This window comes from Amblyomma maculatum, chromosome 10 (genome assembly GCF_055883805.1).
Source record: "Amblyomma maculatum isolate TAMU_Amacu chromosome 10, ASM5588380v1, whole genome shotgun sequence".
In the NCBI taxonomy this organism is placed as follows: Eukaryota; Metazoa; Arthropoda; class Arachnida; order Ixodida; family Ixodidae; genus Amblyomma; species Amblyomma maculatum.
In genome coordinates this window covers 165,812,886-165,827,305 of record NC_139353.1, presented here as the reverse complement: position 1 = coordinate 165,827,305, position 14,420 = coordinate 165,812,886, and the positions used below count along the sequence as shown (strand labels likewise).

The 14,420-nt window shown below is 51.2% G+C and overlaps 1 protein-coding gene across 1 annotated transcript; it reads right to left on the bottom strand.

Annotated features, from left to right (window-relative positions):
* Window positions 1–9,958: 9,958 nt before the first annotated feature.
* Window positions 9,959–10,688, bottom strand: LOC146177855 (uncharacterized). Its single transcript, XM_084581696.1, has 2 exons — window positions 10,194–10,688; window positions 9,959–10,129 (listed from the first exon to the last, which is right to left on the bottom strand). Exons 1-2 carry the CDS (start codon window positions 10,584–10,586, stop codon window positions 9,968–9,970), a joined length of 555 nt encoding a protein of 184 aa, XP_084437822.1. The 5' UTR covers window positions 10,587–10,688; the 3' UTR covers window positions 9,959–9,967.
* Window positions 10,689–14,420: the final 3,732 nt, after the last annotated feature.

The window sequence follows — 14,420 nt, the reverse complement described above, 5'->3', positions numbered from 1 at the left end:
CTACCATTTTTCGTTCCATAACCATCTGCGTTGTTTTCTTTCCCAGGCTGTTCAGGATTACCTTAGTCTTCTGCATATTAATTTTTAGGCCTACCATTCTGCTTCTCCTGTCTAGATCATTTATCATTAATTGCAGATGGTCCCCTGAGTTAATAACAAGGCAATGTCATCAGCAAATCGCAGGTTATTGAGATATTCTCCATATATCCTGATGCCTAACTGCTCTCATTCCATGCCGTTGAATACATCCTCTAAGCAAGCTGCAAATAGCACTGGGGAGATTGTGCCTCCTTGCCTAACACATTTCTTAATTGAAATTTTACCACTTTCTTTATGCAGAACTATGGTTGCTGTGCAGCCACTGTACATATTGTTACGGGGATGTACTTAATGTAACGGTACTACGATGGGCTGAACTCGACGCTAAGACTTCAGTAGCCGTGCATTATCCCACTCTGTTAGCGTCGTCCTCTTTCTCAATGCTTCGTCGTGCCCGCGTTCCTCAGTCGTCGTCTTTGTCAGTGAGCACATCACTTTTGTCCCGCGTTTCCCGGTAACACTACCTCCCTCGGCAAAAGGCAACGTCCTGGTGCGTATTAGGCGTGCGGTGTGGAGGGGGAGTAATATGGCTTGAGGCGGGCGACATGTACGATTTCGGAAGTGGGTGTAGCAGTCGGTGACTTTGGGTGGAGCGGTGTAATCTCATAGGTCATGTCGGTTACTGGGCGTAGTACACGGTAAGGACCTGTGTAGTGGGGCAGAAGTTTTTGACACAACCCCACACGACGGCACGGAAGCCAGAGCAACACCAGAGATCCGGGAGGATAGTGCACATCGCGGTGGTGAGCGTCGTAGCGGCGTTTTTGAGCGTCTTGAGAGATGGTGACCTTGTGACGAGCAATCTGGCGAGCAGCGTCGGCTCGGGCGATGGTATCGCGGGCATAGGTTGTGACGGGGCCAGCGGCGGGAAGCAAAGTGTCGAAGAGCAGTAAGGGGTCTCTTCCAAAGAGAAGATAGAATGAAGTGTACCCAGCAGTGTCATGATGCGAAGATTTATATGCAAAGGTGACAAATGGCAGACTAATATTCCAGTCGCGATGACTGTCGGATACGTACATTGAGAGCATGCCTGTGAGTGTGCGGTTAATACGCTCCGTAAGGCCGTTCGTCTGCGGGTGATACGCAGTGGTGAACTTGTGCCGAACGGAGCAAGAACAAAGTATTTCCTCAACAACTCGGGCAAGGAAACAGCGGCCACGGTCGGTAGGTAGTTGACGGGGAGCACCATGGTGAAGTATGACGTCGTACAAAAGGAAGCTAGCAACGTCTGTGGCGCAGCTGGTTGGAATGGCGCGAGTGATCACGTACCGCGTGGCATATAGATGGAGATGTTTTGTGCGAAATGTATGATTTTGAAATAAAATTTTTTCTTGTGTAATTAGTACATGGTAGAAGTAATTGTAACCATTTTTCACTGTCGGTATTATGTGCGTTTTTATCCTAACAGTGTGTGAAATGACAAACTGCTACTGATACATGTTTTTCATTTTTAATGCCAGAATCTGTGCGAAGGGCAGGGACCTCTGTCAGGCTTTCACATAGCCTTTAGTCCCTGCCTCCTCTCGCTTGTACGAGGGATCAATAAAAAAATTCCAATTTCAATAATCGGTGGCCACAGCGATTCATTTGTTTCCTGATAAGGACTCAGGGAAGGGCCCTAGGTCAAGGCCAACACGAGAAAATGGCTCAGTCGGGATAGCAATCGGCTGCAGGTGTCCAGGTGGTAGCACAGGGGGTTTCTTCCGGCGTTGACAGAGGTCACAAGCGGCTATATAACGTTGGACAGAGCGGTAGAGTCCAGGCCAGAAGAAACGGCAGCGCACACGGTCATATGTGCGTGAGAGGCCAAGATGACCAGCTGTAGGGGCGTCGTGCATTTGTTCGAGAACGGCAGAGCGTAGGTGTTGGGGAACGGCCAGCAAGTACTCAGCGCCATCAGGTCGCATGTTGCGGCGGTATAGCGTATTCCCATGAAGGAAGAGCAGGGCGAGGGAAGAGTCACGGCTGTGTGTGCGGAGGCGGTCGATAGGAGAACTGAGGGTTGGGTCCAAGCGCTGTTTGTCGGCTATGTGGGAAAAGTCCGATATAGAGAAGACACAGGGGTCCGACTCATGGTCAGTAGAGGAAGGGGGATCGACGGGATAACGGGACAGACATTCTACATCCTGGTGGAGCCGACCGGATTTGTATACAACGGAAAAGGTATACTCCTGCAAGCGCAGTGCCCAGCGGCCGAGGCGGCCAGCAGGATCCTTGAGGGAAGAGAGCCAACATAAGGCGTGGTGATCGGTAATTACAGTGGAGGGCCGGCCAAACAAGTAGGGTCTGGATTTTCCAACGGCCCAAACGAGAGCCAGGCACTCCCATTCCGTAATAGAATAGTTCTGTTCCGCTGATGACAGGAGACGACTGGCGTAGGCAATCACGCAGTGTTGGCCGCGTTGTCGCTGTGCAAGAATGGCACCAATTCTGTGGCCACTGGCGTCGGTGCGAAGTTCCGTCGGGGCAGACGGGTTGAAATGGGCCAACACAGGATACAGGATACACAGGATACAACAATACATTAATTACATCTCCGTAACAATATCTTCCAGTACTTTCACATATGGCTCACCTACACCCTGGTCTCGCAATGCCTGCATGACCGCTGAGGTTTCGACTGAATCAAATGCTTTCTCGTAGTCAATGAATGCTGTGTATAGGGGCTGGTTTGCCGATATCCTAACAATTCTACCGCCTACTTCTACTGCACACTCAGTGATGATATCTCCGAAATTGTTCATTGCCTCTAGGCTAAGGACGGCTTCCTCGGTTAGCACTGAGTATCTATTCTGCAAGGAGAGCCTGAATTCTTCTACTTTTCCCCTTACCGCTAATTTGTTGATTGACTTCTTCCTCACTAATCTGTTCCGCACCGTCTTCAAATCCAGATTAATTCGAGACCTTACCATCCTGTGGTCACTGCATTGCACCTTTCCGATTACCTCTACGTCCTGCATAATGCCGGGCTTAGAACACAGCATGAAATCAATTGCATTTTTAACCTCCCCGTTAGGGCTAACTCAGAAATTCACGGATATTGCAGAAAAATATTCGTGGATTTCGCCAATGCAGCAAGAAAAAAGAAAAAAGATGCGTGGATTTTAGGACAACGAGGCACGCAACCAACCGCCTTTTAGATGTACTAGCATCGCTTTGCACACTTTTTGCGTTGTATGGCGCTCACAGTCCTGGTACTTGGGCCTGAACTTGACATATCGTGTCACCTTTTCAACAGCGTGCACGTCTTATACAAGTTAGAACGGCAAACTAAGTGTCAAGCCCACGGAGATACAAAGTTCGTGCTCTGACCTGCAGTACTTTAGAGAATCATTATATCTTACTTGACTCAAGGATTAAGCAGGTTAAATGTAGCACTGACAGTGTACTGCCCGGCGGGTTGCCGTAGACTGAGTGGACATCAATTTTGGCTAGACAACCAGGCACAAGTATTCCCAAAAAATGAGATTACGCTGACTGCTCACGAGCGGTGAGTTGACTGAGTTTGCCAAGCTCACAACAAGGCGGATGCTTCTTGTGGCAGATAATTTGGTGTTGCACTGGGAAATGACTTTAAATGATTTCCTGAAAGCGAAGCAAGTATAAGGAATTTCTGATGTGTGTGATGGTCATAAATAGTAAATTAGTAGTGTAATTATTTTTATTTTAATGACAATGAATTTCACCATGTGACGAAACTTTTACACACTTGACAAAATTTAGGACTATCAGCGATTATTTTCAGTAAAGTTAAATTGCAATTGCTACGAATCAGTATCTGTGATGACATCGTAAAAACTGCGCTTGGTCGCTGTCAAGTACTGGCAAGGAATTTAGAAGAGTGAAGATTTCTTTATCATTGCAATTATTGTTCAGCAGTGACTTGGGGCGGTTCTGTCGTTTACTCCCAAACCAGGTGCCAGATATAAAACTGGAGGTCATCTTATCATGCGACTATAAATATGTATTTATCCCAAACTTAACACCGATGGTTACGCCCGTATGAAGCTATTTTACTCCCCATGTCAGAAACAGCCAGTTTGCTCAAAAGACAATACAGACGAAAAGGGGTTCTAATGATATCTAATGGACTACCAGTGTATATATTAAAGGGGGCATGAAACGGCTAGACCCTTCCGAGTATTCGTCCAAAGTAAAACTCATCGGAAAAAATCCAGCGATTTATTATTAATTTTCAAATACCAATACACTATAGCGCAGCAAAAGACGAGGACACAAGAGACGAAAGACGAACACCACGAGCGCTAACTTCCAACAAATTTTATTCTCCTGAAGCATCATAATTATACGCCAGAAAAACAGGAATCACATGTGCCAACAGTATCAATTCCTTAGAAAGACGAGCTCTTTATCTGAGAGGAGAATGGAAGGTGTGCTTACACACGCGCATCCTGAACTATTTATCTTTTCGGCTTAAATGATTTCGCGCGTTACCCTTTCTCTGCTTTTTCCTATTACCACACTTTTATCAAAGAAAGGCTTACAGGTTTTCGACTTGCATTCGAGAATGTGGTCAACCAGCGATCCGCCTTGCCGGCTGTTTCTGACGTTGCGAGCGCGTTCCATTAGGCGCTCGTTCAGACGTCTTCCCGTCTGGCCGATAGTGTTTCCCGCATGACAAGGGAATTTTATGCACCACACCTTCATCGCACGTGACGTACGGCTTCTGGTGCCTAATTGCGCATCCGCGCGCTTTGTTGGTGTTGGTTTCTTTCAGCTTGCACAACGTAGAAAGTTTCTTCGGCGCCGAGAACACTACGGTCGCATTTGCTCGTTGACCAATTCTTTTCAAATTGTGAGAAATCTTGTGCAGATATGGTAATACAACAAGGTTTTTCCCTTCCCGAGGAACCGGATTTGGGTGGCATTGAGTTTCGGGTTTCATTTTTTATAGAAGTTTTTCGGCAACAGAAACTTCAACATGGGCGGGATATCCAGCATTAGTCAGCCTCCTGGACTGCTCTTGAAAACTATCGCTCATCATGTGTGGACAAGATTTCCGGAGAGCATTCTGAAAACATAAATTGACAATACCTCTTTTCACAAGTTTAGAATGAGCGGAGTGATATGGCAGCATCGGCTTGTCGCTACGCGGCTGATAGGCCCAGCATAAGTGATTAGCGTGAAATGTGAAGTTAATATCTAAAAATCTAATGGAGTTATTAATGGGCAATTCGCATGTTAGAACAAGCGGTTTAAAATGCTCTTTCATGATAGTTAAAATGCGTTGAGCCTTTGGCTCGAGAGAGCCATGGTCACACTTAACAAGAATAAAAAAATCATCAACAAATCTAAAGACTTTGATTACGTCCAAGCTTTCAAGGTGGCTGGAAACAGCCTTGTCAAGTTTGGATAAAAACACAGTACTCAGAATCGGCGCTATGCACGACCCGATGCACATCCCTTCCATCTGAAGGTAGGGTTTTCCTTCCCAGTTAATAAACGTTGACTGCAAGTTGAAGGCTCAGCCTTCTAGAATACGGGTCCGCGAGCGATGGTCTCGCCCGACGAGTGAAAACCAAGTTTTTCTTAAGAACACCGGTTTATTCCGGATCAACAGAAAAGTATAAAATAGAAAAGAAACAGCATTGGTCAAAACTGCGCTGGAAACATGCCGTCGAAGTGCGCGACAATGGACTATGCAGAATAAAACGGAACATTGGTCAGGGCTTCACCGCGACAACACAAAACACATTGCGGCGCGGATAGGGCGAGAGCGTTGATTACGGTACAAAAGCATTGCTACTCGCGTGGCAGCACTCACGCTAACACTCCTAAGGCTTTCTTGTAGGCGCCGCTTCAGTCTTTGCCTAGCAGGACTCCGCTCCGTCGTCCGTGTACATCCCGCCGGCTCGGGACGCTGCCACGCCGCCCTTCTGTGGCCGGCCTCCTGGCGAAAAAGCCTCGAGCCATGCTTCCGACGCGCTTATCTACCCTCTGTATCGCGCCGATAGCATGCCGCCCCCGCTCCGGGCAGCTCGCTCATGCGTACTCGCGCTGCCCGGGCGGACACCAACACAAACAGAAAAAAGCGCGCGCGGTTTGAGACGCTGAAAGGGGCTGTGGGGCCCCACACTCCCCCCTCTCAAGACGGGACACCTCCCGAGGTGTAAAACAAAAATAACGCGGGATAAGGACGGAACTGGTACTGCTGCTGGCGGGGCGCATGCTTGGAGGTATCCGCCGAGCGTGGGTACCCGTAGTGCCTGGTAGGTCAAGTGGTTCTATGTGGCTAGTGGACGGCCGTGGTAAGCTCGGAGATCGGCCACGTTGACTGGTCCGGCTTCTCGACCACCCTGCACATGGCGAATAAAACAAGAAAGCCGAGACGCGCGCTTTGTTATCGTGTAGAGAAGCAGCAAACCCTTTTGCTGCATCACTTAGTGGGTGCGTGCGGCGAAGGACTTTGTCGAAGACTGTGAACTCCAAAGGTCGCCTTCCCTTGTTGTACTGGTTACAGTGTTCCAGGCGGGCAAGGTCCAAGTTTTCCCTTGCCTCCTTCAGAGTCTCGGCCAAGCGGCTGGAAAGATCATGCGCAAATTTAGAATGGCTAAAACCCGGTAAATCAGAGCCAGTCAGAGCATGCTCAATAGGGAACCTGAGCTCACGACCAAGGAGAATGGCCGCTGGTGTAAAACCTGTTGACCGGTTTAGCGTGGTTCTTGTGGCGAAGGCCATCTCCTGGATACGAGCGTCCCAGTCCTTGTGCCGCTCCGTGAATGCCACCATCATAGTCTTGAGATTTCGGTTCACTCGCTCTGTAATGTTTGCTTGAGGATGGTAGGGCGTAGTCCTTTTGTGCTGCACGCCAAGAACTTTGCAAGTGGCAGTGAATATCCTACCGGTGAAATAAGTGGCATTATCAGTGATAAGCTGAGCTGGGAAACCAAAGCGAGTGAATGTTTCAAGTAGCTTATCCCAAATTATTTTTGAGTCTAGCCTACTCAGGGGATACAATTCTACCCATTTCGAGAAATGATCAGTGATTACTAACAAGTAGCGATTCCCTTTCACTGATCTGGGATAGGGACCCATTATGTTGCAAGCTACAATTTCCCATGGGTATCGGCTCTCTACAGGCTGCATGAGGCCCGGTGGTTTCCCTCCCCTCGGCTTCGCGGTCTGGCAGGTATGACAAGTGCGGACGAATGTCAGGACATCCCTTCTCATGCGGGGCCTTGTTGCAACGCTACACAATTTGTCATATGTTTTCTTGCCATCGCTGTGACCTGCAAGGCGTGTATCGTGGAAGTACTCTAGAAAATGCTTACGTAGGCCCTTAGGAACGACCACACGAAATGCGGACTCACCACTCTCGGTGTCCGCAGCAGGTATATACCGCAGGATCAAGCCATCTTCTGCTTCCACGTAGCTGTCGTAGCTTCCGTTAAGCGCCCGGCTCCCTATAGGGTTGGCGCTGTTCAGGCTTTGGCGTATCTGGTTGCACTGGTCGGCTGAGAGCTGAGCGTCAAGGAGCTGTTGACGGGACATCAGTGTACCCCAGGTGTCGGCAGGAGCTGTCACAGCATGGACCGCGGGTGCTCGCTCTCCCTCACCAGGAAGTGGAGCTCGTGACAGGGCATCGGCCACTTTGTTGAAAGTGCCTCTTCTGTATTCTACCCTGTAATTATACTGTTGGACAGCGAGTGACCAGCGGGCCAGACGGCCAGCTGGATTTTGCAACCTTGAAAGCCACGATAGGGCCTGGTGGTCGGCCTGAATAGTGAATTCTGCGCCATCCAAATACATGTCAAATTTCTTGAGGGCAAACACAATCGCGAGACACTCTTTCTCTGCCACAGTATAGTTCCTTTCCGGTGCCGTCAGTGTATAACTAGCAAACGCCAATGGGCAAAGCTTTCCTTGATGTTCTTGAAGCAATACCGCCCCAATTCCGTACTCACTTGCACCAGTTTGTACTGTGAATGGGCGGTTAAGGTCTGGAAGCCGCAGGCGTGCAGTATCCGCGATGGCTGCAGACAGTGAACGGAATGATCCCTGCTCGGCTTCTGTCCATGACCAGCGGGCACCCTTCCGGAGGAGCTGATCGAGGGGTCGCGCCAGGTCAGCGCAGTTCGGGATGAAGTGGCGGTAGAATCCAACCATGCCCAAGAAACGCTGGATGCTCTTTATGTTGGTTGGTGGGGGGAGCTGCAGAATGGCTTGAAGCTTCTCTTCATCCGGGCAAACTGTGCCCTGTTCCACAATGAACCCAAGAAGGTTGATTGTGCTTGTCACCAACTGAACCTTGCCGGGGTTAATGGTGATGCCCGCCTTCTGCATTCGTTGAAGGACATTCGTTGGATGAAGGAGGTGCTCTTCTAAGCTTTCCGAGAACACTACTACGTCATCCATGTAGGCCATAGCGTAGTTAAATTGAGCGTCTCCGAGCACAATATCCATTACCCGTTGAAAAGTAGCAGGTGAATTGCACAACCCGAAAGGCAATCGCACAAATTCGAACAGTCCCCGGTGGCAAGTGAAAGCAGTTTTCTCAATGTCGCAGCGGTCAATCGGGATTTGCAGAAATCCCCTACTGCAGTCAAGAGTTGTAAAAAATTTTGCTGACCCAAGTGAGTACATGACAGAGTCAACAGACGGGAAAGGGTAAGAGTCTCGCACTGTCACAGCATTCAGACGTCGATAATCGACACACAACCGTGCTGTTCCATCCTTCTTAGGCGCGAGAACAGGAAACGCCCAGGGGCTTTTTGATGGTCTCACCGCACCGGTAGCCACCACTTCGTCAAGGGCCCCATCCAGCAGCGCTCGCTTGTGGACACTCAAGGGCCTTGGATCGAATCTGATAGGACGAGCATCGCCGGTGCCGATCCTGTGGGTTAGTACGTTGGCCTTCCCCGGAGCCTCCGTGAACATTGCTGCAAAGGGCCTGAGCATTGTCTCGATTCTGCTTTTTTCCGCTGGTGACCCCGTGAAGGAATTCAAAACGGTTAGAATACCACTTCCTGTGATATTGGCTGAATGGCCGTTCGTGGCAAGCAACTGTGACTGTGACTCAGCGGCCTTGGTCTTGAACTGAAATGCTTCTGTACTGGTGCCGTACCGGTAGGTTCCCTTACTGAGATCCATCACGATTCCTGCCTTCACTATGAAGTTACGGCCTAGTATGACTGGCCAGGATAGCCCGGGAAGGTGTAAGAAACGCAGTCTAATCTTTCGACCATTTATAGTAACTGTTAGGCGGGCTGCTGATGTTGCGGGTACTATGTGAGTCGACGCCATACGAAGGTTAGTGTTTACACTCCGCAACCGGACACGTTTTGTCTCACAGGAATTCTTCACCTGATCGCCGAAGACTGACACCGTAGACCCTGTGTCTAAAAGGGCTGGAAGTTCCAGTCCGGCCATTTTGACCAAGACCAGCGGGGTCTTGTCTGGTTGGCTTTCCTCAAAAGAAGTTGACGGGACTGCACTCACCGAGTGTTTGTAGGGTTTCTCGGGGTCTGCCTCATGCATAGCAGGTGGTGATGATGGCACCTGCATCAATGGCACCTGGGTCGAAGGCCCCTGGGTCCGTTCAGGCCGGAAAGGTAGCGACTGGATCAGCTCTCCCGGTGGTTGGCCACGTCTGTGCGGCCCGGCCGCTGGATGGTGTGATGACCAAAACACCCTCCTCTGCGTTGTCCTGAATCTGCGAGTCGTAGGACAAGTTGTGCCCGGGGGCGACACTCACTTCTCACCTGATGGCGACACCGTTGCACCCGAAGGTGAATCACACGTTGCACCCGGTGGTGACACCCACCCGTAGGTGACGTCAACGTTGCACCCGGTGGTGACGTCAACGTTGCACCCGGTGGTGACACCCACGCTGCACCCGTAGGTGACGTCAACGTTGCACCCGTAGGTGACGTCCACGCTGCGCCCGGTGGCGACACCCACGCTGCGCCCGTATGTGAATGGTAGCCGGCAGCCGCTGCAGGAGATCTCCGGGATTTGCGCGCTCTGACGTGGGGTGTCCCAACTGCTGCCACACAAGGGGTACCAGCGCCTGCGCATGGCAAGAAGACACGGGGCCCCGTCTGACCTGTCACCCCCTGAAATCGGCTCGTTACCTGAGTAGACGCATCAGGGCTTGTGACTCCGTGCAAGTCGCCAGCCCCCGTACGGCAGCCTGGCGTCTCCAGGCTGCGTGCTGCTGATGATCCAGGCCACGCACAGGACGGCTCAAGGCAAGTCTCTGCAGGGGGAGGTGGTTTGTACTGGAGCTCCGCCAGGAAAGATGCCTCGATGCGGGATGCTTCTCTAGCCATGTCATCGAAGTCCGCGAACTGGCGACGCCGGAGATATGGCTGGTACCTTGGATGGCACCGATGTATAGCATGAGCCACCTTCTCTGGTTCTGGAACTGCAGGATCTGCCCGCTCATGCAGCTCTTGAAAACTGCGCAAAAACTCTAGCAAACCCTCGTTTTCGCCTTGCGTCCTGGTGCAAAGCTCGTCTTTCATACGGATGTCATAGTCAGGCGGCAAAAACTCTTCTCGAAAACGGTCTATAAAATCCTGCTTTGTTGTGAACGGCCGTTGTCTACGCCTCCACGTTGCTGCGGAACCTACCAAAGCTACGGGAAGCACACGCGTGACCAGAACGCTCTCCGAAATTGCCATTGCCATCTGATAATCGTCGATTTCATAAAGAAAATCACAAACAGATTTCTTGTCGGCGTATCCTTCAAACCTTGGCACGGCCAAATTCAGCCGCAGCTGATTATCGCGATACAAGGGAGTGGGCGTTAACGAAACTGCCTCGCTTCCTACCATTTCTCTGAAATGTGCCTTTGATTCAAGTAGCTCGAACAGGAGGCCAAGAATTCCGCTACAAATATCCGACGGTTCGCTTTTCCTGTCTTCTGATTGCTCATGCCCGGAACCCGCCTGTGTGGGAGGCCGAACTGTCTCCGTTAAGTGGGCGCTTGCACCCGGCAAGTCCGACATCGCTACGCACGAAACTGCATGAACCTTAAATTGCTACACTCGCGGGGCAAGCCAAAGCTCGAGCAGAAATCACGTTGGGCGCCAAATGAAGGCTCCGCCTTCTAGAACACGGGTTCGCGAGCGATGGTCTCGCCCGACGAGTGAAAACCAAGTCTTTCTTAAAAACACCGGTTTATTCCGGATCAACAGAAAATTATAAAATAGAAAAGAAACAGCATTGGTCAAAACTGCGCTGGAAACATGCCGTCGAAGTGCGCGACAATGGACTATGCAGAATAAAACGGAACATTGGTCAGGGCTTCACCGCGACAACAAAAAACACATTGCGGCGCGGATAGGGCGAGAGCGTTGATTACGGTACAAAAGCATTGCTACTCGCGTGGCAGCACTCACGCTAACACTCCTAATGTAAAGAAGATGAAGAAGAAACAACGCTGCGGCATCGCCATCACCATCGCTGGTCTCCGGCGCCCATCTCTCTCGCGCTGAAGCTGTGCCCTGCGGCTGGTATTCCGATCCTGCTGTGCCCGAATTACTGCCAGCGCTAGACATTCCAATCAACTATTAAATCCACATTTCACCTGGCGACAACGTATTCGGAGAAGCCAGGCTTGCGCTGGGCGAGGACGGCGCCGAGGCCGACACCACCTGCATTGGTGTGAAGTTCTGTACGTGCAGTAGGGTCGTAATGGCGAAGGATTGGCGGTGACGTCAGAACATTGCGCAGCGTTGCGAATGCGTCATCGCAGGCTGGCGACCAAGCGGAGAGGTTAGGGGCGCCTTTCAAGAGCTGTGTAAGGGGGGCTATGATGGTCGCGAAATTGCGAACAAAACGACGAAAGTACGAGCAGAGGCCCACGAAGCTTCGCAGTTGTTTCAAAGTGGTCGGTTTCGGAAAGTCAGCAACGGCGCGGAGCTTCTCAGGATCAGGCAGAACTCCATCTTTGCACACAACATGTCCGAGTATTGTGAGCTGGCGGGCACCGCAGCGGCACTTTTTGAGGTTCAGTTGAAGACCGGCGCGGGTTAGGCAGGTGAAAACCTGGCGAAGTCGAGTCAGGTGGGTCGGGAAGTCTGTTGAAAAGACGACGATATCACCGAGGTAGCATAAACAGATGTTCCATTTCAGGCCGCGTAGTACAGTGTCCATCATTCTTTCAAATGTTGGTGTGGCGTTACAGAGTCCGAATGGCATAACATTAAATTCGTATAGTCCGTCTGGAGTAATAAAGGCGGTCTTAGCGCGATGCTCCTCTGCCATGGGCACCTGCCAATATCCAGAGCGCAAATCGAGTGAGGAAAAGAATTCTGCGCCTTGCAAGCAGTCTAGAGCATCGTCGATTCTTGGCAGGGGATACACATCACGACGAGTAATTTTGTTTAGGCGGCGATAATCAACACAAAATCGTATGGATCCATCCTTCTTCTTAACTAGGACCACAGGAGACGACCATGGACTACAGGATTCTCTAATTACTCCACGTTGCAGCATGTTATCGACTTGTTGGGCAATAACACGGCGCTCAGTCGGGGACACCCGATACGGCCGCTGATGGAGAGGTGGGTGAGCGCCAGTGTCAATGAGGTGAGTAACGGTCGTCGTGCGGCCCAAGGAAGATTGCGGGATGTCGAAGGAGGAGCGGAATTGGTGTAGAAGGTCAAGAAGTTGTTCTCGGTTGCGCGGCTCTAGAGCGCTGTCCACAGAATGGTCAAAAAGATCCCGCTGGAGCGGATCTGAAGCCACACGGGTTGGAGTCAAGGCGTCAACTTGGCAAACAGGGAATGACAAATCATCAAAGGCGAACAGAAGGTCCACGGGCTCGATGCGGCCGAGGCACTCCTCTTCGATCAACATAGCGGGAGACGCAAGAGGATTGGCAACCAGAAGTGTGCTAGCGCCGTTGTTCATGTCAAGGACGGCAAACAGCAGCGGTAAGTGGCGGCGGCGGCAGACAACGTTAGAGGGCACAAAGAGGACTGTCGCGGCGGTGGTAAAAGAGGCAGTGAGGGGAACCAAAACAGCGCTAACGGGTGGGATGGTTGTGTCATGAGCTACGAGGAGTTTGGTCGCAAAACGAGGACACGGCTCGTGGAGCAGGGCATCAGACGGTGCATCACTCGATTCAATGAGCTCTACTTGAGGACTGGCGCAGTCAATGATAGCATGATGCTGGGACAGGAAATCCCAGCCGAGAATGACGTCATGAGAACATGTGGGGAGAACGACGAATTCGATGATGTACAAGGCTGCAGCAATGACGACGCGAGCAGTGCAGATAGCTGTCGGCTGTATACCGTGAGCGGATGCGGTACGAAGCGATAGTCCCTCGAGAGGCGTAGTCACCTTTCGGATGGAGCGGCAGAGTTTTTGGCTGATAACTGATACAGCGGCACCGGTGCCGACGAGCGCAAGAGTATGAACACCTTCAACGATGACAGGAATAACATTCGCGGGATTAAGACGAGGACTTTGAATTTCTGTCGAATACGCAGTTCGTGCCTCGCGAACTGCGGCGTTTAGTTTTCCGGCTGGGTAACGGGTCGTCGGCGCATTGGCGAAATGGAGCGGCGACGTGGTGATGGCGAACGACGAGGGAGGAAGTCCGGAGTATCAGGGGGTGCTGTTGGAGGACCTGATGGGACTGGGAACTGGGGGGCCAAATAAGGTGGCGCAGGCCGTGCAGCAAAAGACATATTTATTCGGCGCCGGCAGTAGCGTGTCCAGGGATGCCGCAGTGGTAGCAAATAGGCCTGTTGTCTGCAGTGCGCCATGGAGATGGTGTCTGACGCAAGGGGGGAGCAAAAACTGTTGGTGCCGAACGCATAGGGGGCGATGCATAGGCATATTGTGGCTCAGGAGGTTGACTTGAAGTAACTTCGGCATACGTGCGACGCAATACCTGAGGAGGAGCCGGCGCGAATGCTGGAGCGTAGCTCAGTGGCGCAACGCCGGACGATGAAATTGCGGGCGTGGGGAACGGCATTGAGGGTGCGACCGGAGCTGATTGAGGAGCAGGATTAGGGACGACTTCAGATACATGTTGCTGTATTGCACGGCGAAGCTCCGGAACAAGGCCAGTTGGTGACGACTCCTTAAGGGACAGTTGTCGCGCGACCTCTTGACGTACAAAAGCCTTGATGTCTTCAGAGAGGCTAGATGACCCCCTCTCCGCGGCTAATCCAGCGAGTGATGCATGAGGCTGGCGAATCAAAGCACGCTCCTTGAGGAGTTCGTCGTAGCTTTGACAGAGGTCGTAGATTTCCTTGACCGTATTGGGGCCTTTGGCGATAAGCATGTTGAAAGCGCCGGCATCAATTCCTGTGAGGACATGACATATCTTAACGGCT

Bases quoted from the DNA above. Each gene is read 5' to 3' on its own strand.
- LOC146177855 (XM_084581696.1), bottom strand. From the start codon at position 10,586: ATGAAAGACGAGCTTTGCACCAGGACGCAAGGCGAAAACGAGGGTTTG. The intron at 10,130-10,193 runs GTAACGAGCCGA...TGCCATGCGCAG, and splicing joins GCCCTGATGCGTCTACTCAG to GCGCTGGTACCCCTTGTGTG.